The following is a 23,768-nucleotide window of genomic DNA, read 5'->3' as shown; positions in this document are numbered from 1 at the left end:
AAAAACAGCTTAATGCACAGAAATCTTGCTATCTATATCTGATGTTTCCTCCTCCAAGCTGGCCATTGCCACAACAAACATGTCTTCACTGCAGTTTGAGGTACAGATTTAGTTTTGTTGTGGGTAATGCCACTGTTTAAACTCAAACTATTAAAAAAGGGACACTTCTTAAACATGTGCAGACACGACGCACACTGGATATTAGTGTAACTGACAGACTCATGTTGGCTATTGAAGCCAGTGGACACGACATGGAAGCGGTTTTAGTCTCAAGTGAGGTGCCAATCAATGTTGGCTATGTTTTTGAAAAATTACTGCCAAGAATGTTTTCATGCAAACTGGATCTGCATGAGAGAATACATAAAAGATTTGGCACAGCTGTCGGCTCTTTGGAAATGATACAACAAAAATTTGCGGGAATATATTACTATATACACTTTTTTTAGGGCTAAAAGTTCCATATAACTAGATTGTACAGATTCTTGTCAATAAAAAAGGACCATTTTTATCTGCCACCAAGAAAGGTCACGGTGGTCACTGTAATGTGAGATATTATGCATCAGTGGAATCATTTGAACCTTAGCTTTTGCAATCATAACACTTGTGTACACACTGACAATGTGTAGAAAAATCACTTATGGCCCCTCTGCAGGCACTTAAAGGGTTAAGTAATTTTAGAAAATCTAAAAACACAACTTGAGTGTGCATGTTCTTCCCGTGTATGCGTGGGTTCTCTCCGGGTCTTCTGGCTCTCTCCCACCATCCAAAAATATGCATGTCAGATTAATTGGCGACTCTAAATTATCCCTAGGAGTGAGTGTGAGTGTGTGAGGTTGTGTGTCTCGTTTGTCTCTGTGTGACCCTGTGATAGACTGACGATCTGTCCAGGCTGTACCCCGCCTTTTGCCCAATGACAACTGGGATTAGACCCAGCCCACACAACCCTAAATTGGATTAAGCGGGTATAGAAAATTGAATGGATAAAAGCACAACTTAAGGAAGAGTATATGACATTTACTAATTTCTAACTGACATCTAGTGGTCAAGTCGGAGATAGCAACCATCTCAAAAACCATCAACACACTATTCAGCGTATCAAGATGTTGTAACAAAAACAAGCTATCAGAAAATAAGCAGCTACACTTTAGCAGAAGCCCCCTTCCATCAAATAAAAAGATGCAACTTTACTGTCAATATTTCTTAATAAAAAAAAAACAAACAAAAAAAAAACACTGCCACTGATTCCTGTACGTTTTTCCTCCTAATTGCCTCACAATTGTATTATTCTTCCTTATGCTGTCAACAGTGGTGGGTTCTGCCATCTATGCCCATTGTCATTATGTTAATTACGTTCCAGTACAATGAATTTTACTTGTGCTTATTTGGCATCATCACAAACCAAATAACATTCCTTTCCTGTCTTGTACTTGCAGGTGTTCCCCTGAAGCCTCGCAGAGAGATGAGCTTCTTGGAGGATTCCGAGGGTCACGTGAAGGTTGCATGGGTGTCGAAGTTTAATGTCAGCATGGAGCCAGTCATTTACATGCTTCAGTCCCGCTGGAACATTGGCATTCACCCCAGTGAAGACCACGCCTCTCCCTGGGCCACTGTTACCATGGTAAATAACTACAGTCTTGCTGTGTCTTTAGTGAAGTTTTGAGATGACAACATCATTATGATCAAGAAAGAAATAACTGACTGAGGAGTTGAGGTGAGGAGTGCACCGACTGTAACTGAATCATATTAGTCTATTAATATATTTTTCCTTAACGCTGATGATTCTTTGAAGGCATAATGATATAAGTAACTGATAGCCAGAAAAAACAAAATTTTAACAACATGGCATATTTAACAGCAAAACATATAATTGATTCTATCTAACTAACAACATTGATGGTCATACAGTCATGGAAGCTATAAAACTGGTTCCCTGTGCCTTTTACAGTGGAGCAACACCACAAACTTTGTAGCATATCTTTATTTCATAACTCTCAATTTGCCTTGAATGATGAAACTTCTCAGCTATGGAGATGGATGTTAGACTCTGTTTTCACCTCATCAGTCTGCTGCCTTTCTGTCTAAACCTCTCCACTCCAGCCAGTCTCCCACTCTGCCAGGGTAAACCCGACGTATGAGTGCGAGTATGTCGATGACTGAGTGTGTGCGTGCACTGTACTTCCATGTGTTGTGTGCTTGTGTGAGGTTAGGTAAATAAGCAGAGCTTAAAAGGGAACCACAGGCAGCCACAGTCGTTCCACCGACTGACTCTGAATGACTGAACACCCATTATGGACTTAAATAGATGGCAGCTCGTGTGTGTGTGTGTATGTGTGACTGAGTGTGGATGAGCAGTGTTTAAGCAGTGATTAAATTTGCACTGTCAAGGAAACAAAACATGTGACCCTTTGGTCATAAGTTAGGAAACTCATTTCATTTCACTATTATCAGATGGAATTCCACGATGACTTTGTTCATCTGACTTCATGACAAATTCTGCTGTGGATGTAAGTGTTAGTTGCTAGTCTGTAAGAAACAACAAGTTAAAATTGATACATTAGGAAAAAAAGCAACTCACTAAATCTTTCCTTCATGAGTATTACTTTGGTGTGCTTTGATACTGGTGAATGCAAACAAAATAAACAACTTTGCAAAATATCAACTGTCATATCCAATAACTACAATAAGATAATTATGTACTAATGATGACATGTGTGGTCCTACAGAGGCATTATACAGTCATACTACCCTCAATGGCAAAAATGCCTCAGCTATAGCTAAAGCTCTTGAATGAAAATCACACATCTTGTTAAACACATTTTCTCAACAAAAAAAAAAAGATTTTGCAAACCTGTGTGTAGATTAAAGGTGTTTTACTAAATTTCTGACATCCAAAACATGCGTGTTAGGTTAATTAGTGATTCTAAGTTGACCATGTGAGTGAGAGTGTTGCACATGTTTTTTTGTAACATTTTGTTTCCGTGTTGGCCCTGTGACAGACCGCTGACCTGTCCAGGGTGTGCCTTGCTTCTCGTCCAATAGCAGCTGGGATAGGCCGCCCTGAACAGATCACAGTCGGTGTGTAAAATTAAGGAATGAATTAAATAAAAATGTGGGGATACATTGAAAAATTATGCCATTCATATTCTTTATTAATCAGTTACTCGTGAAACTTATGAGCAACAAATATTGTAGGTGCCAATTTACGCTAAACAGTCATTGTTTTAGCCATGTAGTACGTCTTCATTAAACTTTGCATACAGATTTTTCCAAGCATCATTCACAACTTGTTACAGTTCTCCGTCTGACTTGATACTTCATGGTGGTGACATCAGGACTCTGTGTGGGCCATGCTATCTGTGGCAAGACTCGTTGCCCCCTTTGTAGCTTTGCATAGTTCTTTATGACTCTGTATATGACCAATTAAACCACTTCCTAATGTTTCTGTAACAAATGAAGCAAAATTATATAAAAATAGTGATGAAAAATTAAATTTGTGTTATATTCATCCAGCTGTTGGATTGCAGACAAAACAAACAAGTAAGCAAAATGATCGTGCTTAGCTCTAATAATTCTGAGATTTGTACTGCATTATGTTCAAATTTTGTGTGCAGCATTTTATCATTGTACTGTATATGCTAAGGAAAAGTGCTTTTCAGTTGAGCCTATTTGTGATGTGCTCATGTTTTTAGACCCTCTCTGAGGATGTGGTTCTGTCAGATCTAAGACCTCAGCGTTGGTACCAGTTCAGGGTAGCGGCCATCAACAGCCACGGCAGCAGAGGTTTCACCACGCCCAGCAAACACTACATCTCTAGTAAAGGTATTTTAGACACTCTTTTAAACATACTTTGGTTCTCTTTGGAGAACAATTGCAAATGTCACACACAGTGTGATGACTCTTCCTGCATATTTCATGACCTTCCAATGAATTTTGATATCCTGTCTTGGGACTCTGAGCAAAACACAGATACTTGTGCTCGTTTTGTGTCATTTTATTAGAGATATTACACCTCCCCTTGGAACTGTTAGAAACTCAGGAACGTTTCCACTCCTCTCCTTCTCTGTTCTTTCTCTCCCTATCACTCACAGTTAATGGATAAGGAACACTCAGTAGAATACCATCAGGCAGTCCATAAAACACAGACGGGAAACAGAAGATGGACACAACTGCACATGCACATATTTACACAAACTGCAAAGACACATACACATACACACTCACTTGGTTTAGAGCCAGAGTGAAATCCCTGGTTTAGGTCAGTGAGAGTGGGTGAAAGCGAGAGTAAGATAGACACACACACAGACAAACACACTGTAGCAGGACCTTGATCTAATGCTCAGCAGACTTAGGTCATACTGGTGTCCAGCCAGGATTGGCTTGTGATATGAATTTGCTGCCAGGATTGCTTAGACCGTGTTTGAATGTGATTAATAACTAAAAGTTGGACCAAGCTCTGGAAAAAAGTTCTTTATCAGTTGAAGGCTTATGGGAGGTTGTAAAATAGCATTTGAGATAGCATTAAAGAGAATTTTCTTCTACTCATCTTTTGCCCCCACTCACAAAAGGCCTGTGTGAGACTGTTAGCTTGTGGCAGTAGCTTCACGAATTCACTCCTGGTTGTTTACTTTTGCATGATTTGTTGGAATTTTTGTTGTTTTCACACTTTTTTTTATACAAAGATAAGTTCATTGGCTGCCAGTCATATACAACATACACAGCGTATTGATTTTCTCATCTTACATTTTATTTGTAAAATTGAGTGTTAAAATTGAAAATGTTCCTTTTTGTTCATCTGTGTGTGTCTGGTGAACTGAAAAACTTGACCAGCCAAACAAATTCCACTAACCTAATGAAATGTAATCAAACTATCATTTCTTTGTATAGTTCATTAGGAATTAACGTCTTGCAAAATATACTTTACTGATGAAAAAAAATACACCCACTGGTGTATTCCAATATTAATTAATAGTAAAATGTTTGCAGTTAAAATGCTATTCTTTGTATTTTAAAAACATCAAATTGTGTCAGCTACATTAATTTGATGTAGTAACATCACAGCAGGTATGATTAGTAGTCAGGGTCAAATAAGTCTGAGCTGGTTTATGTAAAAAAAAAAAAAAGGGTTATCATTTCAATTTATTTATCAGCCAACTGACCAGTGACTCCAATTTATTTATCCGCCAAACTCAAACTTTAACCCCATTTGGCCGTTGGCTGGTGTGAGCTTTGGAGCCTGAGTGTGTGTGTATTAGTTTTTTTAAAGAGGCTGGGTTAAAGGTTAAAGACACACTTAAACATTCCAAACACAATCTGACTGGGTCAGTCGTGTGTTTCTCATTCATTTGCTTGATTAGTCAGAAGCTGGAGGTCAAGGGTCATAAATCAGGAAGCTGGCAGATGTCAAGATAGCTGCAGCCCCTCCACTGTGAATCTGATGCTAACCAGAAAGAAGATCTGGATTTGAATAACTCTTTTCTGCTCATTGAGTTATCAACGTTACACAGGAAACTGCCAGCAGTAATTACAACTTGTATTGATGTCTTCATTTCACGAAACAATGGAGAAAAAGAAACAAGCTCGGCTGGAAACAGACACTCAGAGAAGAACATGTGTTTTGTTTCAGATCTAAAAATGACTCCAGGCACTGAGACACACAACTTACAACAGAAAACACCATCCACACAAACAGGCCAGGTCTAGCAGCTCAAGATATGTTGCCCTAACTTTGATCTCAGCATTTGGGTCAGTCGCTGAGCCTGGGGCCTGTGGGAGGCCTGCCATAGGGGATGTAGATCTAATCAGAAACATTTAGTAGTTTTAATCACATACAGCATTAGTATTGTAGGCTCTAATGAGATACAGACTGAAAAGACCTGTGACCTCAGGAATTCATTTAGGAGGCAAAGGAGTGTCTAGTGGTGGCGGCCTTTGGTCTTTGGTTTGGTAGCTACTGAAAGCAGTTTCAGGCCTCTCCATTATCACTCACCTTTGATGCTATAAATCTAATTGACTTTGTAGACTTGGATAAGACTAGAATGAAATTAGCCTTCTCCCCCCAGAATGGCTCCCCTGCTATTTTTCTCCGCTGCAACACATTAGATGAGTTATTGGACAACTCAGTCAAGCTGGTCAAAAGTCTGCACTTTAAGGAATAAAAGATGAAACTGTTTTAAACTGAAATCAATACTATAAATTGCAAAAGCCTTGATTTTAGTAGTAAGGCACAAATCACACAACTAACAAGTGTTAGCAAGACAAAATGATAGCAAGCATAAACTCTACAAGTTACTGACAAATTGAGAGCAGCAAAATTTACTTACTCAGTTTGTTGCTTTTGTCTGCTTGTTTTGTTTTGTAGGCATGTTTATGAAGAGGATACATATTGAATCTGAATATTTTGGCCATTTGAAAGAAAGAGGAATCATAAACACAGATACATCTGTTGTTCGCAGTAGTTTAACTTGAGCTATTTCGAGCTATTCACATACTTACATTTAGGAATTTTCAATAATAAAACATGCTAAAAATGTTGCCGTTAAAGGATTCAATTTTTCTGAAGGACTTATCAGATCTGTGTAGGTATGAGAAATCTAAAGGTAGCTTTAAGTATGATCTATAAATGTAAGCTTTGACAGTCAATTTCTGGGAAAACTCGCCAAACTGTGTAATATTTGACTTTTTTTGGTTCACTGGTTGAAAACACACTGTGAGTGTCTTGACATAAAGAAATTATTTTATTGGAGTTTGTTTATGTAGAGGCACAATTAATCAGTGGCATTGCTAAGTATGTTGGTAGTACCAAGAAAATCTTTAGCTTTAATAAATTGATCACTATTTTATAGCCCTAATAAAAAGATTTCTAAGTGACAAATCAACGTTCTATAAATGACCAGCACCATCATCTTCTGCATCCTGATGATATGACAGCATTTTTTCCATGTTTAAATGTTTCTTGCTGTTTCTCCGTGTAGACCCTTCAACTCCAGAACCTCCGATGAATATCAAAGTGAGCAACCAGACTGTAGACTGGACTGGTTCCCAAGCAGCCAGATTCCCAGAGAGGTATCTATAGATTCCACATATATTCAAGATGATTAAATGTATTAATACACTTGTTATTATCTTTACTGAGGTAGTTGCTATGCACCCTCTCAGCACTTCAGGATAGAAAATCAGTCATAAACTGTGTCTGTATGCAAATTATAGTTCATATTTATTCAATTACATACTGCAGCGTCTTTCTGTTTGTATGCAGCAAAACATGGTCACATAAAGTTCAGGCCATGTCTTGGATCAAAATAGATTTTCCAATACCATTTGATAACAGTGGTGAAGACTTAAATTGTAGCTTCTACTCAACATGCTGTGAAGTGATGTGTGTCTACTGTACATATATATAGTTGATGTAAGATTGTGAACCCAATGCTGAAAGCAGCTGACAAACATCTACTTCTATATGGTTTTAGGGAAGTCCTGTACTGCTCACCCTATAACCATGAATTTGTTTACACACATGTTGTGATGTTGTCTGACTTGTAGCTTTCCCTCCTCAGATCGAGGGGAAATGGGGCCACAGTGGCGGTCTTATTACATTGGGAGCCCCCCAGAGATGGAGACCTGCCTGTCCACAACTACCGGGTCACCTGGTTGTCCCGACATACACACACAGTGCGCAGACACATACACACGCCTCAAACAGGCTCACATACAGTGCACAAGCACGCACGACCAACACACATACATCCACAGGAAAGGCGTAAAAAGGAGAGCAACAGCATGCTGACTCAGGGGGTAAGGAAAATTTCTACCTACTTAATTACACTAAATACAACAGCATAGTTTAGTTATTGATGTTGCCCTCTGTCTGGTTATGATGGTGTTTTGATAACATAATGTTGCTCATTGACAAACTACACTGAAAGTGAGTATCCTGACATCATCATTGTTTCCCTGCATATTTCCCAACTGTGAATGTAATTTCTTAATTGATGTAATTAGTTTTAGATGATATGTATTTGTGTAATGAAAAAAGGTGGAGCTGAAAGGATTATATTGATATATTTAACTTCAATAAAAAGGGCCAGGAAAGACATTTAGCTGGGACTGAAGAGTTTGACCACTGGACATTCAAATGAACAATACACAGCAAAAAAGAGAGTATGGAGAAAATTATCTGCACAAAAACTAAATGTACAGTTACCAGACATCTATTATCCGCCATCATCCTAATGTATTTCAGAATGCCAACTTATAAGGTGTCAAATCTTCAGGGATATGGTTTAGAAAAGAAACGCTGAAAAACCACCAATAAAAAGATTCAGAACCTAAAGCATCAAATTAGATGCTCCACTTATGGGTTGCTGTCATAAAGGATGTACTAGATGGACAATTTCAGGCTCAAGATCAACCTACCAACCTTCTGCTATGCGTCATTTTCAAGCAGTTGTACAGCAAGACCTTAGCAGTGAAGGCCAGTGAAGGCCTTGAAGACACCAGACTAACAACCTGCTGTCACCTGACTTCTAAACTAGTGACAATATGTGAAAGAAGACGTGTGCAGCATTTAGTAGACTCTGGTTGCAGCTCAAAGTGTAGCCAGAGACAAGAAACTGACAGAATTCATGGATAGAAAGCTGATTGCAAATACTTAAACGAGTGCTATGCATATTGGTGTCAGTGTCAATTAACTATCATACCCACTTAAACTGAGAACATACAAGTGAACTGGAAAGAAAGCTGTGTTTTAGTTTAGTTTAGAGTAACCCACTGACCCTTTGAACACTTAAATTATACATTTGTGAAAAACTAAACTCACTTTTCTTTTGTCAAACACATATGTTTGATGTTTTAAAACATTTTGGATGTAGAAGCATTGTTTAAGAGGGAGCAAAATTTCTAGATTTTTCTCCAGTGAGTAACTCACTATTTTTCAGATAAAAAGACCCCCAACAAGAAGAGGGATACAATTTATATGGTTCTGTTTCGCCTCGATATAAATATTTATAACTTTTTGGGAGTGCTCCAAGGTAGGCCTCACTAAGTATGTTTTGAAGTTAGTCTGTTGCTGTGGTAGACACACAGTACACCTTTAAAAAATGAAGTCATCATGATCCACAACTACAGTCGTGGTAACAAAAAAATGTGCAATGTGCAAGGTGTTACATATCTAGACAAAATGAAAAACTATCTGGTCCGTACCAGGTTTTTAAATTAGGACAATTTGACCTTAGATAAACAAAAATTGCTAAACTCGTCATAAATAGTGACTGAAAATCAGTCTATTAAGACTATGTGTCAACTCGTTAAAGCTCAAATAAAATCATTTAACTGAAGCGTCATCTGACAAAATAACTGTTCAAATACCTTAAAGACAACGTCTGTGCAGTGAATTCAGTGATAATCTTCCTCTCAGAAAGTTCTAAGCTGCTGAAGTTCACTCATACAGACCAAAGTATTGTGACATTAGACATACTTTGGGGAAAAACTTAATGTCATGCCTGTGAATGGACACTGGAACAAGAACAGTGGTATAATTAAATGGTCCGATCGAGCTGTAACCGTTGCTTGAGGCAATTTTGCATGTAGCTGTGCTGATAATCACACATTGTTGTGAAGGAATTTTTGTTCAGTCTTCTTTGCAATGTTGCTTTAGTCTATTGGGGGTTGCATAATTTGTTTATCCCAGCCACATCATTCCAATCAAGTTGAGGTCTGGACTTAAACTGGGTCATTGCAACACCTTTCTTTTCTCTTGCTGGGGATCATTGTCCTGTTGCATGACCCCATTTCAGCCAAGCTTTGGCTGTCGGACAGATGGCCCAAAACTGATACTAGACAACTTTCGTATACAGAGGGGTTCATGGTCCACGCAGTGACTGCAATGTGCCCAGGTTCTGTAGATGCAAAACAAGCCCAAATCACCACCTCCACCACTGTGTTTGACAGTTAGTATTAGGCGTTTGTGCTGATATGCTGTGTTTGGTGTTCTCCAAACGTGCTGCTGTACATTATAACCAAAACGTCTCCATTTTGGTCTTGTGTGCCCAAAGGACATTGTTCCAAAAGTCTTTGGAAACCTAAGTCATGCTAAAATGTTTCTTTTTATAGAGAAGAGGCTTTCTCCAGACAACCCTTACAAACAAGGCAGTGTTGTTGAGTCTTTTTCTAATTGTACCGTCGTGAACTTTAATATCAAACATGCTGACAACTGTGACCTGTAAGAGTCTGAGGTGTAACTCTTGTTTTTTTGTGTTTTTTTGCTATTTCTTTGAGCATTGCATAGTCTGCCCTTGGGGTGAACTTGCTGAGGTTTAAATCATTGGGATATTGGCAACTGTGTTCACTGTTTTCCACTTGTAAATAATCTTTTTTACTGTATAATGACAGATTCCAAAATGGCCCCAGATTGTTGGGCAGAAACAGTTGCTTCTCTAAGATTCTCGATGACTTCTTTACTCTTTGGCATTGTGTTAACACACACCTGTGTCAGATCAACGAACCGACAAAACCTCTGCTTTTATAGAAAGGATTAAATGATTAGATGCATTTGATGTGCAACACATGACTAATACTTACCATTTTAACTGTTATTAAAGCAGTAAGGGTGTACTTAAGTTTTTCACGCACTGCTTTTGCTTTTTGGCTTTGTTTGTGTTGAATAAATAATGACATGTTATAATATGTCATGTGTTGCTGTTCATCTGTGGTTGTATTTATAAGGCTATGGCCCCAAACTTTTACATTTTAACTTCTATTTCAGAAAACTTGCAGCTCTGTCAGCTCCAGCTCTTTACCAAACCATATCCTCAGTTTCCTGGAATCACATCTTTACGTGAAAACAATCATTTGAAGTGTATGAACCTGGGGTTAACACCTGGTATCGAGACACTGAACAAAATATAGAAACAAAAATGTAGACTAAATTATAACTAGGCTTACATAGTCATTATTTAGTAAATTCATGAGTCACCATGCTATTAAAAAAAGGATGTTTGACCCATATCCATTCATATTGATAACTTTTTCTGAAGACCTCATGTGTTGGTAAATCAATGATCATCTCTCAGTTAGTCTAGTCGCTTGTGTTTTTCATAACTGCAGTGTGTTAAATTCAGAGGGAACTAAACACAGCTCTGAAGCGTATAAACACTTCAGTCCCACTGCTTCTTATACACTCTGAAGTATAACAGCACACATATTCCAAATACACAAAATCTATAGCTGCACCTGAGGAGTTTTACTAGGCCTATAAACCCATGCACCTCACACACAAACATACCCACACATACATTCCTTATTGTATTCTGTGCGTGATTAACATGGACATTTTACAAGCCGGTGCATTTCTCAAGAAAGAACAGGTTCTGTATACACTTAAAATGTGTGCAATTGGCAGGTAAAGTAGAATAATTAATTTAATATGCATGTCGAACCTTATATTTTTAAACTACAGCCCATCTCCAACAGAGTTGGAACTCTTAAATCTCAATAAAAACTCAAAACAATGATTAACAAATCATTTTAACCCAACATTTAACTGAAAATAGAATAAAGACAAAATGTCAATTAAAAAAAAAATATTATTGCTCATTTTGAATTTGATGACAACAAAATATGGTAGAACAGTTACATATGTTTGAAAAAGATGTTGGTAGTGACTGACTGCAGTAAAACGATTACAGAGTCTTTCTTTGTCTTTATGGGCAACATTCATCATTGTACATAAGATATGTTGAGAGGTATACAGTATGCAGAATTTGAGCAAAATATGCTGCCATACAGATTCATACTGCTTCAGGGACTACTTGGTTTTATTTTAACAGGACAATATTGAATAAAACTCTGCATGTATGAGCCAAATGTGCCAGAAAAAAGTTGGGACGCTGTATAAAATGCACATAAAAACAGAATGCAATGATAGGTAAATGTCATAAAACAATATTTTATTCACAATAAAGCATAGAAAACATACCAAATATTAAAAATTTGACATTTCACAAATTCATGAAAAATATTGGCTCATCTTGAATTTCATGGCAGTAAATTTCATGTCTTAAAAAGCTGGGACAGGGCAGTGTCAAGCATCCCCTCATCCTTTGACAACAGTCTGTAAACATCTGGGATCTGAGGAGATCTGAGAGAGGAACGTCGTCCCATTCAATTCTGATAAAGGATTGTAGCTGCTCAACAGTCCTGGGTCTTCTTTTCTGCATTTTGCATTTCTTGATTAACTAAATGGTCTGGACTGCAGGCAGGTCAGTCTAGCACCTGGACTCTTCTACTATGAAGCCAAGCTGTTGTAAAGATGCATTAGTTGTAGTTTAGTATTGACTTACTGAAATCCTCCTTGAAAAATTACATCATCTGAATTTGAGCATATGTTGCTCTAAAAACTATATCTACCTTTCAGCATTGATGGTGCCTTTCGAGATGTGAAAGTGTAGGCACTAATACCAACAGAGATGAACGTTTGAAACTGAGCTCTGATAACAAGCTGGATAGTCCCGCTCTACTTTTGGCTTGAGAATGTCCATGATTTCCAAAGGTGTTTCAGATTTCGATAAGTCTGACCACAGAATAGTTCACTGGTTTACTACCTTTAAAATGAGCTTTGGCCCAGAGAAGGTGGCGACATTTCTGGATCATATTTACATATGGCTTTAACATGGATCGTGGAGAACACAGTTAATTGTGCACACCGTGACAGAAACATGTCTGCTTTTAATGCAGTGCCACCTGAGGGCCCAAAAATTAATCTGAATCTTTCAACAATATGATGTACGATACCGTAGATGATGATGTTCACAATTTTATGTTGAGAAGCATTATTCTGAAATTGCTCAATAATTTCAAGTTTTCCACACATCGCTGAGCTATCTTTACTTCTAAGAGTCTCTTCCTCTCTAAAGGGCTCTCTTAATGCCCAATCATGTTCCTGGCGTCATGCCAATAATTGGATTAATTTATTATTTGCAACTTGTATTTCAAGCGGTTTCCTCTGAATACAACTCACTTTTTCTGTCTTTTTTTTGTGTCCCAACGTCTTTGAAACATGTTCAATATTTAATTGCTACACTTTTAACATTTGATAAGATTTCTGTTTCTATTTTGGATTAGATGTATGTTTATTAGATTTGCAAAGTGCTGCATTCATTTTAATTTACATTTGACTTCTTACCAACTTTTTTACAATAATGTAAAATGTATTACAACAACAAGGCTCTACAGAGTTCACATGCTGAACAGGCCTGCGTACGGTCTGACTTTTAACCTCGTGAAAACATTTGATGCATTATGAAACGAACAAAAAAAACACAACAAAGGAAGCAGCTGAAACCTTATATCAAACAAAAATGTATCTCTATTGCCTAAAAACCTACAGTCCTATCAGTGCAAGATGTGATAAATCATAGTTGTTAACATACCCCTGTTGTAACATTTCGAAGCAAGTTGCTAGTTGCTGGCATCAAATTCCCAATAGGAATGTATTTGTCTAAAAAGTATAAAAGCCCATCTCTGTGTCATTCTATGATGGATTGGCAACCCATCCGGGGTGTACCTCTTGCTCAATGGCAGCTGGAGTAGATGGATTGGATAGATGGATGAATGGAATATAAAATCTATTTTTGTAATTTCCTGTCAAATATTAGTTCTAAATGATTTGCAAATAAGTGCCCCCATTTCTATGTATATTCTACTCAGCATCCCAGCTATACTGCATAAGGGGGTTAAAGAACATCATAAAGGTTAACTGGAAGCACACACACACACGCCCACGTGCACGCACACACACACACACACACACAAACACACTTGTGGCAACAGATGTTTCTCACATTTACTACTCCTTTATATTATTTTTTTTTAAATTAGACATGGGATAATTCTTCAACTTAAACAATGTCCTGCTGAACCCCCTGTGGCCATTAAAAAATCCTACAAATGAGAATTAGGTGGAGGCACAGAGCAGCTCCTCTTACATCTTGAAACAGAATGTGGATTTCAATAATGTGCAAAAATGAGGCACTGCAAAGTAGGAAAACTAAAACATGGTAATGCTGTACATACCACAAAATTCAGTCGTATGTACAGATACTTCAGATTTTTTCAACTGTGGTTTTATAACATAACATGCTGAGACACATAGATTAGATAGCTCTTACCGGTATTCGCCCTGAAATTGTTGTTTGCCATGCGCTCCAATTAGTGAAGTCCTCTGCTGACTTTTAGCGTATGTTCCTTCAATCTGAAAACACAATATGGTCCAGAGGTAGATACACTATTATCTTCATGGGACATAACTTTGTTAGAGTGCTATGACAACGTGCAGGTCTGACATTACTGCAGAGGAATAACTTATGACAGCTTAACTATGTAGACTAGCTGACAACAGAGGGAAGAGGGAAGTGGCTTTCCTGCATTTGGATAATACGTTAAACTCAAAGCATCTGGGATTGTACTGACAATATGTCAGTCAGGGCTGCATGAGGAAATTAGTGACGGAGTGTATCAGTGATCATGGTTGTAAAGCATATGATCTGTGTAAGGGAAGTGTTGCTTGACTGATGTTAAGATTTTGGTGCAGTAATGTAGCTGCCAGCAAAACTTTTGTGTGTGGTGAAAAGAATGAGACCAAAAAACTGATGGAATGTGTAGATATCTCATCATAAAGCTCATTTCTGTCTCACTGTTGCTCAGTTCAGTGTCTAACCTCTCATTTCTGAAAGTTTTGAAGTATTTTTAAAATCATATTTAATTCAGCATTAACACTTGAAAGAGAGGATTTTGTTGTTCCAATTACAGGTGTGATGATGATGTAATAAGTTCGCAGCACAGCTAAGTCCAGCACCAAAATACCCATAATCATCATAAACTACTCGTATATTACAGCTTTAATGCAACTTGATGATTGCCTGCGCTGTGACTGAACCTTTAATTATTTAGATGAGTAAAGAAGTACAATAATGAATGATAGAAGCTTCATCTGCTTTAGTCCCTGTTTGTTGAAGTACTGTACTGTGTAAATGTCTTGTGCCACCTTCATTTCTTTATATACTGCCAGGTAAAGAAAGTGCAGTGCCAGGTGATTTTGCTTGATGATTTTTTTATCCTACATTCTGTTAATCTGCTGTCGGTAGTTTTTTAGGGCTGACACTTGTTCTTTTGTCTTCCTCTTTTCCAGTTTCCTTAAATTTTTTTAAGTACACACAGCACACCATGCCACAATATTCTAAGTTTTTAGCTAAAAGCGTCTTGGAAATCACTCTGTTGGTGTAAAAATACCATTTTTTACCTGTTAAACTTTGTTGTCTTTGCTATTTTTTTGTTCATGCAGCCATAGAAATCGGATTAAATCGTGCGTCTTTGTGACAAGTTTCTAGTAACAAAGGGTCTAACGATACAACTTAGAATAGTTTTATGTGAATAAATAAAAAACAAAAAACGAATTTCTCTGGAAATGTTTGCATGTAAGGACTGCACTGAAAATGAGAGAAAAAGCACCCAGTGTCCAAAGAACAACTTTCAAAGACCTTTCAAAGACTATTGCTCATCACCATTTTAAAAGTTTAGTAGAAAGTCTGGTTCCTTGGACTCAAAATATAAAGAAAAAAGGAGGGGCTCAATTTTTTTGCACAGTCTTGTATAATGTAAACAAACAGAAAAAATAAAAAATTTAGGTTAAATGCAGACTTACTTAAACAGACCCTTGCTATCCTAAGTAGTGATGGCGATCCCAGACTGTGCCTGGTGGAGACATTTATCTGTAGTCTGGTAGTCCTCTGTTCTGCATGGCTGGGAGGTCTGGAATTTAAATGAGCCCCCCCCACACACACCATAACTAGTGTTTTCTACTTGCAGCTGCATCTACACACACAAACAGCAGCATCACAACAGGTATGAAGGAACCCGAATAACCCGATCCCACTTTGTAAGGAATACTCCGTATCATGGAAAGCTGTGACAATTTATTGTTCTCCTTTAGTGCAAAATATTTTACTACTGAGGTGTGTATTAAACACATTTTGCGTCAATCAGGAATTTATGCAAAGAGAGGGAAATTTTGTATTGAATGTGATAGTAAAAGGAATATTCAGAGGAGGTATTCTGCTAAATTAGTGTTTGAACATACATCAGTTTCATACATATAATGGCCACTGACATTCACCAAAATAGAAATCCAGGCTTTTGTTGCTTTTTCAGTTTGACAACACGCACACATATACAGCTGTACAGGCCATGTGTTTTGTCTATCTTGAGGGTAATGGAAAAAAAATTTTTGTCTGTAGATAATCTAGAAACTGCTTTTAACTTAACTCACATACTGAACCACACACATACATATGGCTTTATCATCCAAGCATCTCTTTGTTGTGACTAGTTCAGATCCGAATGGACAGAAGGAGCTGGTTGACTAAGAGCCTGTTAACGAGCAGTCAATCAAAATAGGGGGCTAATGCAGAACAGGTTTGGCTGTCATTCCCAAACCAGGGCATGCGACACACAGGCTGATGATGATGATGATGATGATGATGATGATGCAGATGAGAATGGCAGTGAGGATGATGTGGATTGAGGCAATATATTTTATTTATTCAGTGGTGATCTTAATGGTGGAACAAAGACAGCAGTTATTCAGTTTGTGATATGGTTTTTAAGCCCAACAAACTTCAGTTATTTTGTTGTCATTTGGTACGATCTCAATGACACCCTAATCCATTTCTTGCAGTTTATGAATTATTAAAACAGAGTGACAAGTATAAGTTTTTTGCTTCTATAATCGGTGTTCCTCTTCCTTGATGTGTGAAGGCGCAGAGTGAAGTGTGGCTGAGGGGCCTGCTGCCTGCCACTTCCTATGTTCTGTCTGTCCAGACGGTGGCCTACTGGGGTCAGAAGAGACTGAGGAGTCACAGAGCCCAACTCGTTTTCACAACTATCACTGACACAGGTAGAGAACACAAACCATCTTCCTCATAGAACTGGGTGAGGGTCATATACTAACCGTCTGAGGGGTGCATTGCTGCATTCTCTGCCACTTTCTGTTAAAGGTGCAGTTTGTTTTAAGTAAAGATTTATTAGTGTGATGTTTGTCATTTAATATCGGCATAACCACTATACATCCACACCATCTGTTTCAATTATTTCTTTACAATTTCACACTTTTATTCTCATTAGGTTGTACTACAAAAACGTACACCCCTGACAGATCTGCTCAGTTAACTGGTTAAAAACTGTGCAGTGCCAGGTAGCCTCTCATTCTTTCCTTGGAGTGTGCTAAACTAACCATAAAGCAGGTATTAGGCAGATGTATTTTAAGGTGATGTATTTTGGTAAAGGATGAGCTGGACTACAAATAAGGCATTTCAGAAAGTTTTAAGGAGCATTGTGTTCTGCAGGAGAGAATAGCTCCCTTTGGGCTTTGTAACTTTGCAAATGATTAACATTCACAAAAATCTATTCAACAAATACATTATAAATTATTATAAAGACTGAATAGTAGGCTATTCGGTTTGTGCTGATGTGACTCAACCAAAAGGCCATATTAACTTTGGAAATTCTTTTACAGTCAAAGAGCTCTGACCCAAATAGTAATTATCAAGAAATTATTTTAAACGTGTCATTAACTTGTCATGGCATTAAAAGCTACTGTTCATGCAGCACAGTGTACAGCACCTATTTGTTAGCAGAGCCATGCGTTATTGAATTAACGATTTCCTTGTTGGTTCAGAGCTGCTACATTTGCTGACTGTCAGCATATTTTGTCTACATGCGGCTGCACAATAGAGACACGCAGAATCACGGAGTACAGTGGAAAGCAGCAATGTTAATGGTGATCCAGGCAACAGCGGTATTTATTGGTGACCTATTGGTCAGCCCAGTAGAGAATTATTGCCAGCTGCAGCTTAATTACCAAACCACATACCAACAACTTTATATGGAACATATTACCATTTATAATTTAGGGGTATTAATATTTGACACAGTGCATGCATCGGCCTCTTGCTCAGTGCTAATGGGGGGCAGTTAGGTCGTATGAAACCAGTCTGTGTTTCTAGGTTAATTAAAAAACAGGAAGGCTTGCTAACAGCTGCACTCCCATTAGCAGTTTATGATATTTCTGTAACTATATAATTATGAATTCCATGTGTTGTGTAACTGATTTTATTATACTCAAAACACATACTCATAACCAGTTAATGACCAGTTAATGAACGACTTTCCTGTATCTTTATGCTCTAATATGTACATTTATTCAAATACTTTCATGTCTATCCTCAACACACATACATACACATGTATGAGCCTTGAAATTTAAATGATTTTTTATATCATGCTTCTGGGTTTGTTATACTTCCTGTAGACAGGCTTCAGATCAACCAAGCTGTAAAACTCTAAAATGTATTGTTCTTATCTTTCCCCCTTGATCCTCTCAATCCGACTACTCCACCAAAGGTGAAGACTTCTCCAATGAGCTCCCTTCTTCCTCTTCATTATCCCTCCCTCACTCATCCTCCTCACCTTCCTCCTCTGACCTCACTGTCACTTCCTCTCTGCCTCATGCTGAATCGCCCCTGAACCCTGTCACTTCTGAAAACCTGCGGCTGGAGGTTGCTGCCCCTCATTACCATGACAACCAGCTGCAGGTGAAGGTGTTCTGGAAGTGGCCTTACCACGGTGAGTTGGTTTTTAAACACTAAACGACTGAATAAAACGTCAAATGGAAATCAATTTATTTATATATGAACTTTTTTAAATGGTGAAAACGTCACTTGGCTCTAAAATTCACCCATTCACACATGCTGATGGCAATGAGCAAGGTGTGGAACCACAAAGATCAATTTGATGGTCAGCTTAGATTATTTTCCTTACCATAATAAGCAAAGAGAGAAAGTGCCATTTGTACATTGAAACATGAAAACCAACCGAAATCTGTTTTTTGAGTGCATTGGAATGGTGTTAAATTGGCATTCATTCCCACATCAAATAAGTTTGCAGTAATCAAAGATATTTATTGACACTGGCTCTGGGAACACAACACCTAGGTGCAGATTTTCTCCAAGAGTGCTACAGTTGGGGCTAAAACAGTGGGCACAGCTCATATCTCAGACTGAGGCGCTGAAAATGACAGAAATAGCTCACAGACAATGATACAAGAAACTGATTTTTACGTGACTGCAAGACAGTTGGCGACTCACTCTTGCTGTGTGGGACAGCCATGGTCCTTTTAAAAATGATAGGCTAGCGTAGTTATCTCTGTGCTTACCAGAAATTGTTGTCCAATACAGCATGCAAGAATCTGTGACAATGGAAAAGGTTTTTATCAGTGTTTCGCACATGTAAAATGGCATATTGCTCACAATCCAATAGGAAGATAAAACTTAAAAAATAAAAATTTGAAGATGCAAAGCTATAAATTTAGCAACTTGACCTATTTTTCTCAGACTTCACACCACATAATTTATCCTCACACATAATCACAGGCTGTTTAGTGTCTAATCCTTCTTTTGTTTCTTTCTTTTACAGCCAAACAGAGACACCGAGGCCCGTACGTTTTGCGGTGGCGTCCACATACCTGCAATACTAATGTTACCTACACTGAGAGAATAACAACGGTACAGGTATATGTGCCCAGGCTGTATGAGCATTAAAAAGTGTATAGATGTTTTGTTACTTTGTAAGCATTACTATTATGTCTATTACTATTATGAGTGTGTATGTGTGGATCAGGGATCAGATTTTATTACCATATTTCTGAACTGTCGTGAGTGCTATGTGTAATTTCTGTCGACTATCACTTTTTCCATTACAGATTCAGATTCAGATTCCGGACTGAAATATATTTAATTTATGAAAGCAATTATTAAATTTTTGTATGAAGCAATTTCCCCCTCTCTACCATCTTTTAGTTTTTTATACAGCACTGTAGTACTGGAGTTTGAACAGGTGTTCCAAATAATTGGTAAATCAGTGTTTGTCAAAGTTTGACTATTAAAAAAAAGCAAGGGCAGAATCACTTAAGCAATAGCTGTCAAGCAATAAGTCTAACAAATTGGAGCCATAGCAGATAACCTTTTTGAGCTCAGCCAGCATTGTGCTAATGGTAACCTCTATCCAAAATGATCACAAAGGAAGTTGATGATTAATATCAAAGTGCTGTGTGTACATTTGCTGAGGTCACAGAACAAGATTTCAGGCTTCTTTAAACAGTTAGAACTTTTTGTTTTGTTTTCCATTTAAACTCTGCCAACTTACAATGCTGCCTAAGAGTCAAACTCTGGTGTTTATTTGGAGCTAGCAAACTGATTATACTGGATAGGTGCAGAAACAAAGATTAAGGGTAATGTACATATAAAAAACCTTAGAATAGATCAAGTTGAAGGTAGTTACTGTCCACCTTGTAATTATATATGGGTGAATAACAGTTACTTGACTTAATTTCTTCTTTCTGCAGGGCACTCATCACACCATTAAAGGCTTGCAGTTTGCCTGCAAGTACAGGGTTGCAGTGGCAATGAAGACCGATCCAGGGTCAGAGGCTGTTGCCTGGGTTACAACCCCAACTTGCTCCTCCATCAGGGTCAGAGGAGGAAAATCTTTGCCCTGCAATAATGAGGGTACGAATAACTAAACACAGATATACAGGGAATGCACAGTGATCCTCGAATTCCTTCTATGATGATAATTAAAATCATATAAAATAAAATTGAATTTTGAACTGGAACACTAAATAGTGTTACAAAAATTCAAATAATCATGCCAGACAGCTTAACTTAACAAATTTCCAATAAGTGTCATTTTCATTCAACTTTGACTACATTAAAAACAATTATTTTCAAACTAGTGAGGAATAACTCAGGTGAGTGTTTTGTGAATAATGAAGGAAATATTTGTCTTGTGCCTGTATTAGAGCGCCTCCCGGCAGGCGGAAAGGTGGTACTGCGCCCAGAGCGGCTGACTGCAGACTTCCAACAAGTCAACGGCACCCTGCTCACAACGTTTCGCTGGAGGATGTCCCAGCATGCACTGGACCCTGCAGCTGTTGAGGGCTTCCAGTTCACCTGGACATTGCAATCTGAGCTCACCGCAGCAACAGAGAGACGGGAGGATTCGCTTATCTCTCAGTCGCAGACAATCGCACCGGTGAGACAAAGAGAAAGGTTTACACTGAGAGCATTGTGTAGTGGTTCAGAAATCTGAGAGGGACTGTGTCTGGGTGTGTATGTTGGTGTGCCTTCCAGGTGGGGGCGATGAGTTGATAAGTGTTTTTATATTAAGTTTCTTTACCTTTCTTTTTACAGATATATTTCAGAGTCAATGCTCAAAGCATCGAGAAAGGAAAAACTAGTTAATACTAGTTTAAGACAAATTTTAAAACACGACGACACACTGTCAATTAATGGATTATAATCTATAAAACTTTATAGAGCACTTTTCAAAATCACATCACAAAGTGCTTTACAGATAATTGAGGTATTAAAATCAGGAGAAAACAAAACACTCAAAACAAAATAGCAGCAATTTCAAGCAGTTAGACCGTTTAAAGCTTGAACGGTAATAAAATTTCAAAACGTATTCATAGGCAGCCAGTTAAGGTAAACGGGGACTAGTGAAATATGCTCACTTCTTTTTGTACTTATTAAAAACTTTGCAGGAGCATTCTTTAATAAAGATTAAAATGCAGTGGAGTATTCCTTTACAGGACAAGATTAAAGCATTTTTGACCTCTTGATAAGCACAGGAGAAGAAAGGCATGGTCTTGGAAAGCTGCCTCACTTGTGCTGAACAGGACTTCAGTAATATAGTTGCTTGAGTGTCAATTGAGACAGTTCTGAATCAAATATGACACTGAGACAGCATGCTTCTTTATGTAGAATTTTGGTCAAGCTTTCTAGGCTTGAAGAAAGTTTGCAAATATTGATAATGCTCTGGCAAGTATGGGTAATTTCAATTACTTCAACTTCCAGGTTTTGATCTCAATCAGTTTGAATAAGATGCGGGAAATTATGGTGCTATTAGGACTCAGTGGAACATATATAATTGTGTGTCTTCTGCATAGCAGAAGAAGTCAACATTAGGTGTATGCAAGACACACATCAATGGTGAAAAGCATGGCGCTCTTTATGGATCCCAAGAAAGAGAAAGAGAAAAAACAAACCAGTCCAGGGGCCCCAGCACTTACACTAACACTTTTTACACAGTTCATTAAAAAACACTTATTAATGGATTTTCTTTTTTTTTTTAGATGTGATGTAAATATAAAAAATATGTTATATATCTATACTCAACTTTTAACATTTTATCATGCTATTAATGCTTTAACCTTGTGTTTCTGTGAACCGCCCCCCCCTCACAGTTTCAGCGGTCAGTGACAGTTGGTGGTCTTCACGCTGACAGCGTGTATCAGCTGCAGATCCAGGTGCTAACAGCAGGTGGCAAGAGTGGCGCTGCAGTCTCAAAGACCATACACACTCCAGCTTTCAACACCACACTTTGATAGGTAGAAACACTCATAAACTCTTGAAAATTTGATGGTTAGATTTGAATTCTTTTATGATGATATAAATTTATTTTCTTCATTCATATTTGAAAATGTGCCAATTTTCTGTTCACTTGATAATCTCTACCAATCAACTCTTCAGGGCTATAAACAGAAAACTTCAAGCTGCACCTCATTCATCTCCACCAACATCCACTTCTCTACTGTTTTCCACTGCAGCAAGATTTCATTGCAGGTCAAGTGCAGAAAAAATGCCCAAAAATGTAACTTAAAGAAAGTTACTTTGTGTAAAGTGAATTTCTCTCATATGGATTTTTTTCCAGCTTTGAGGATGTTGTTTCTGTTTGATTGCATTTCTAATATCATGCAAATTGTGAGCTTGTTCAAATCGGAAGATCTTAGTCATTGATTTATCATGGAAATGGCCTTATTTTTTTCCCTCTTTTTGGTTAAAAATGATTTTAACTGTCCCTGTATATGGTGCCAGTTTAAACAGCACTAAGTACCTACAGTTAGCAATGAAAAACATATGCTTTTTTTTTTCTCACAAAAATTAAAGCATTTTTCAAATGATTTCTTGCATCGTCATTCATGCCCAGACACTGTACTGGCAATACAGTATTGTAAGGAGGGTAAGTTAAAAGTTTGACTTCTTAAACGGCTGCATCTCTATGGCAGTTAGATGGGATTAATTTACTTTAAAAACTTTTAAACTATCAAATTAGCCAAAGACAATTGTAAAGAGACTTATTATTTTTGTCTGTCATACACGTAGAGAATAATATAGCACTGACCTTCTGTACAAACGGTAATGTAAAGCAACACAGTGTGTTTACTACAGTGAGTAATCTTCTGCGTTTCCCGTGGCGTGGAAAAGTCTTGATGTAAGCTCAAATATTTTGATATTTTGTTCATGTTTTTTTTTACTCTTATCTGTCTGAACTTGTTGCATTCTGCTCTTTGTGCTTATAAAAGTCATATCATTGCTTTGAAAAGGTTGGAAGTTACTGGTGTCGTCCAACCTGTAACTACCGTGTTGATATTCTATCTGAAACCTTTTTTTATGGTTCATAATTTTGTAGATGATTCCTCTACTTTTTGGCCATCCATTTTATTTATTGTTTTTTTTTTCATGTCTTAGTGTTTTGTAATTAAAGGTTGTCGAGACACTTTGTGCGTTGTGTCATTGTTGTGGCAATTAGAAACGTTGATGCTAAAAAGAATTATGTACCGTAATAACATTAGCCAGTTCCATTTTTTTTATTTTCTATGG

The 23,768-nt window shown here is 37.7% G+C and overlaps 1 protein-coding gene across 1 annotated transcript in view; it reads left to right on the top strand.

Moving 5' to 3' along the window:
* The window catches only part of anos1b (anosmin 1b), a 48,633-nt gene extending 24,969 nt beyond the window's left edge, over positions 1-23,664 (top strand). Inside the window, exons 5-15 of the mRNA XM_072389134.1 lie at positions 1,434-1,618; positions 3,690-3,819; positions 6,972-7,062; positions 7,554-7,791; positions 16,807-16,945; positions 18,451-18,672; positions 19,522-19,616; positions 20,450-20,612; positions 20,906-21,138; positions 22,352-22,495; positions 22,638-23,664. Coding sequence (XP_072245235.1) covers positions 1,434-1,618; positions 3,690-3,819; positions 6,972-7,062; positions 7,554-7,791; positions 16,807-16,945; positions 18,451-18,672; positions 19,522-19,616; positions 20,450-20,612; positions 20,906-21,138; positions 22,352-22,492 — 1,637 coding nt within the window. The 3' untranslated portion in view covers positions 22,493-22,495; positions 22,638-23,664. The remainder of the gene's footprint in view (positions 1-1,433; positions 1,619-3,689; positions 3,820-6,971; positions 7,063-7,553; positions 7,792-16,806; positions 16,946-18,450; positions 18,673-19,521; positions 19,617-20,449; positions 20,613-20,905; positions 21,139-22,351; positions 22,496-22,637) is intronic.
* Positions 23,665-23,768: the final 104 nt, after the last annotated feature.

Source organism: Leuresthes tenuis, unplaced genomic scaffold (genome assembly GCF_036924035.1).
Source record: "Leuresthes tenuis unplaced genomic scaffold, fLeuTen1.0.hap1 SCAF_7, whole genome shotgun sequence".
Lineage (NCBI taxonomy): Eukaryota > Metazoa > Chordata > Actinopteri > Atheriniformes > Atherinopsidae > Leuresthes > Leuresthes tenuis.
The sequence above is the reverse complement of the archived record's forward strand: the minus strand, read 5'-3'. Positions and strand labels throughout refer to the sequence as shown.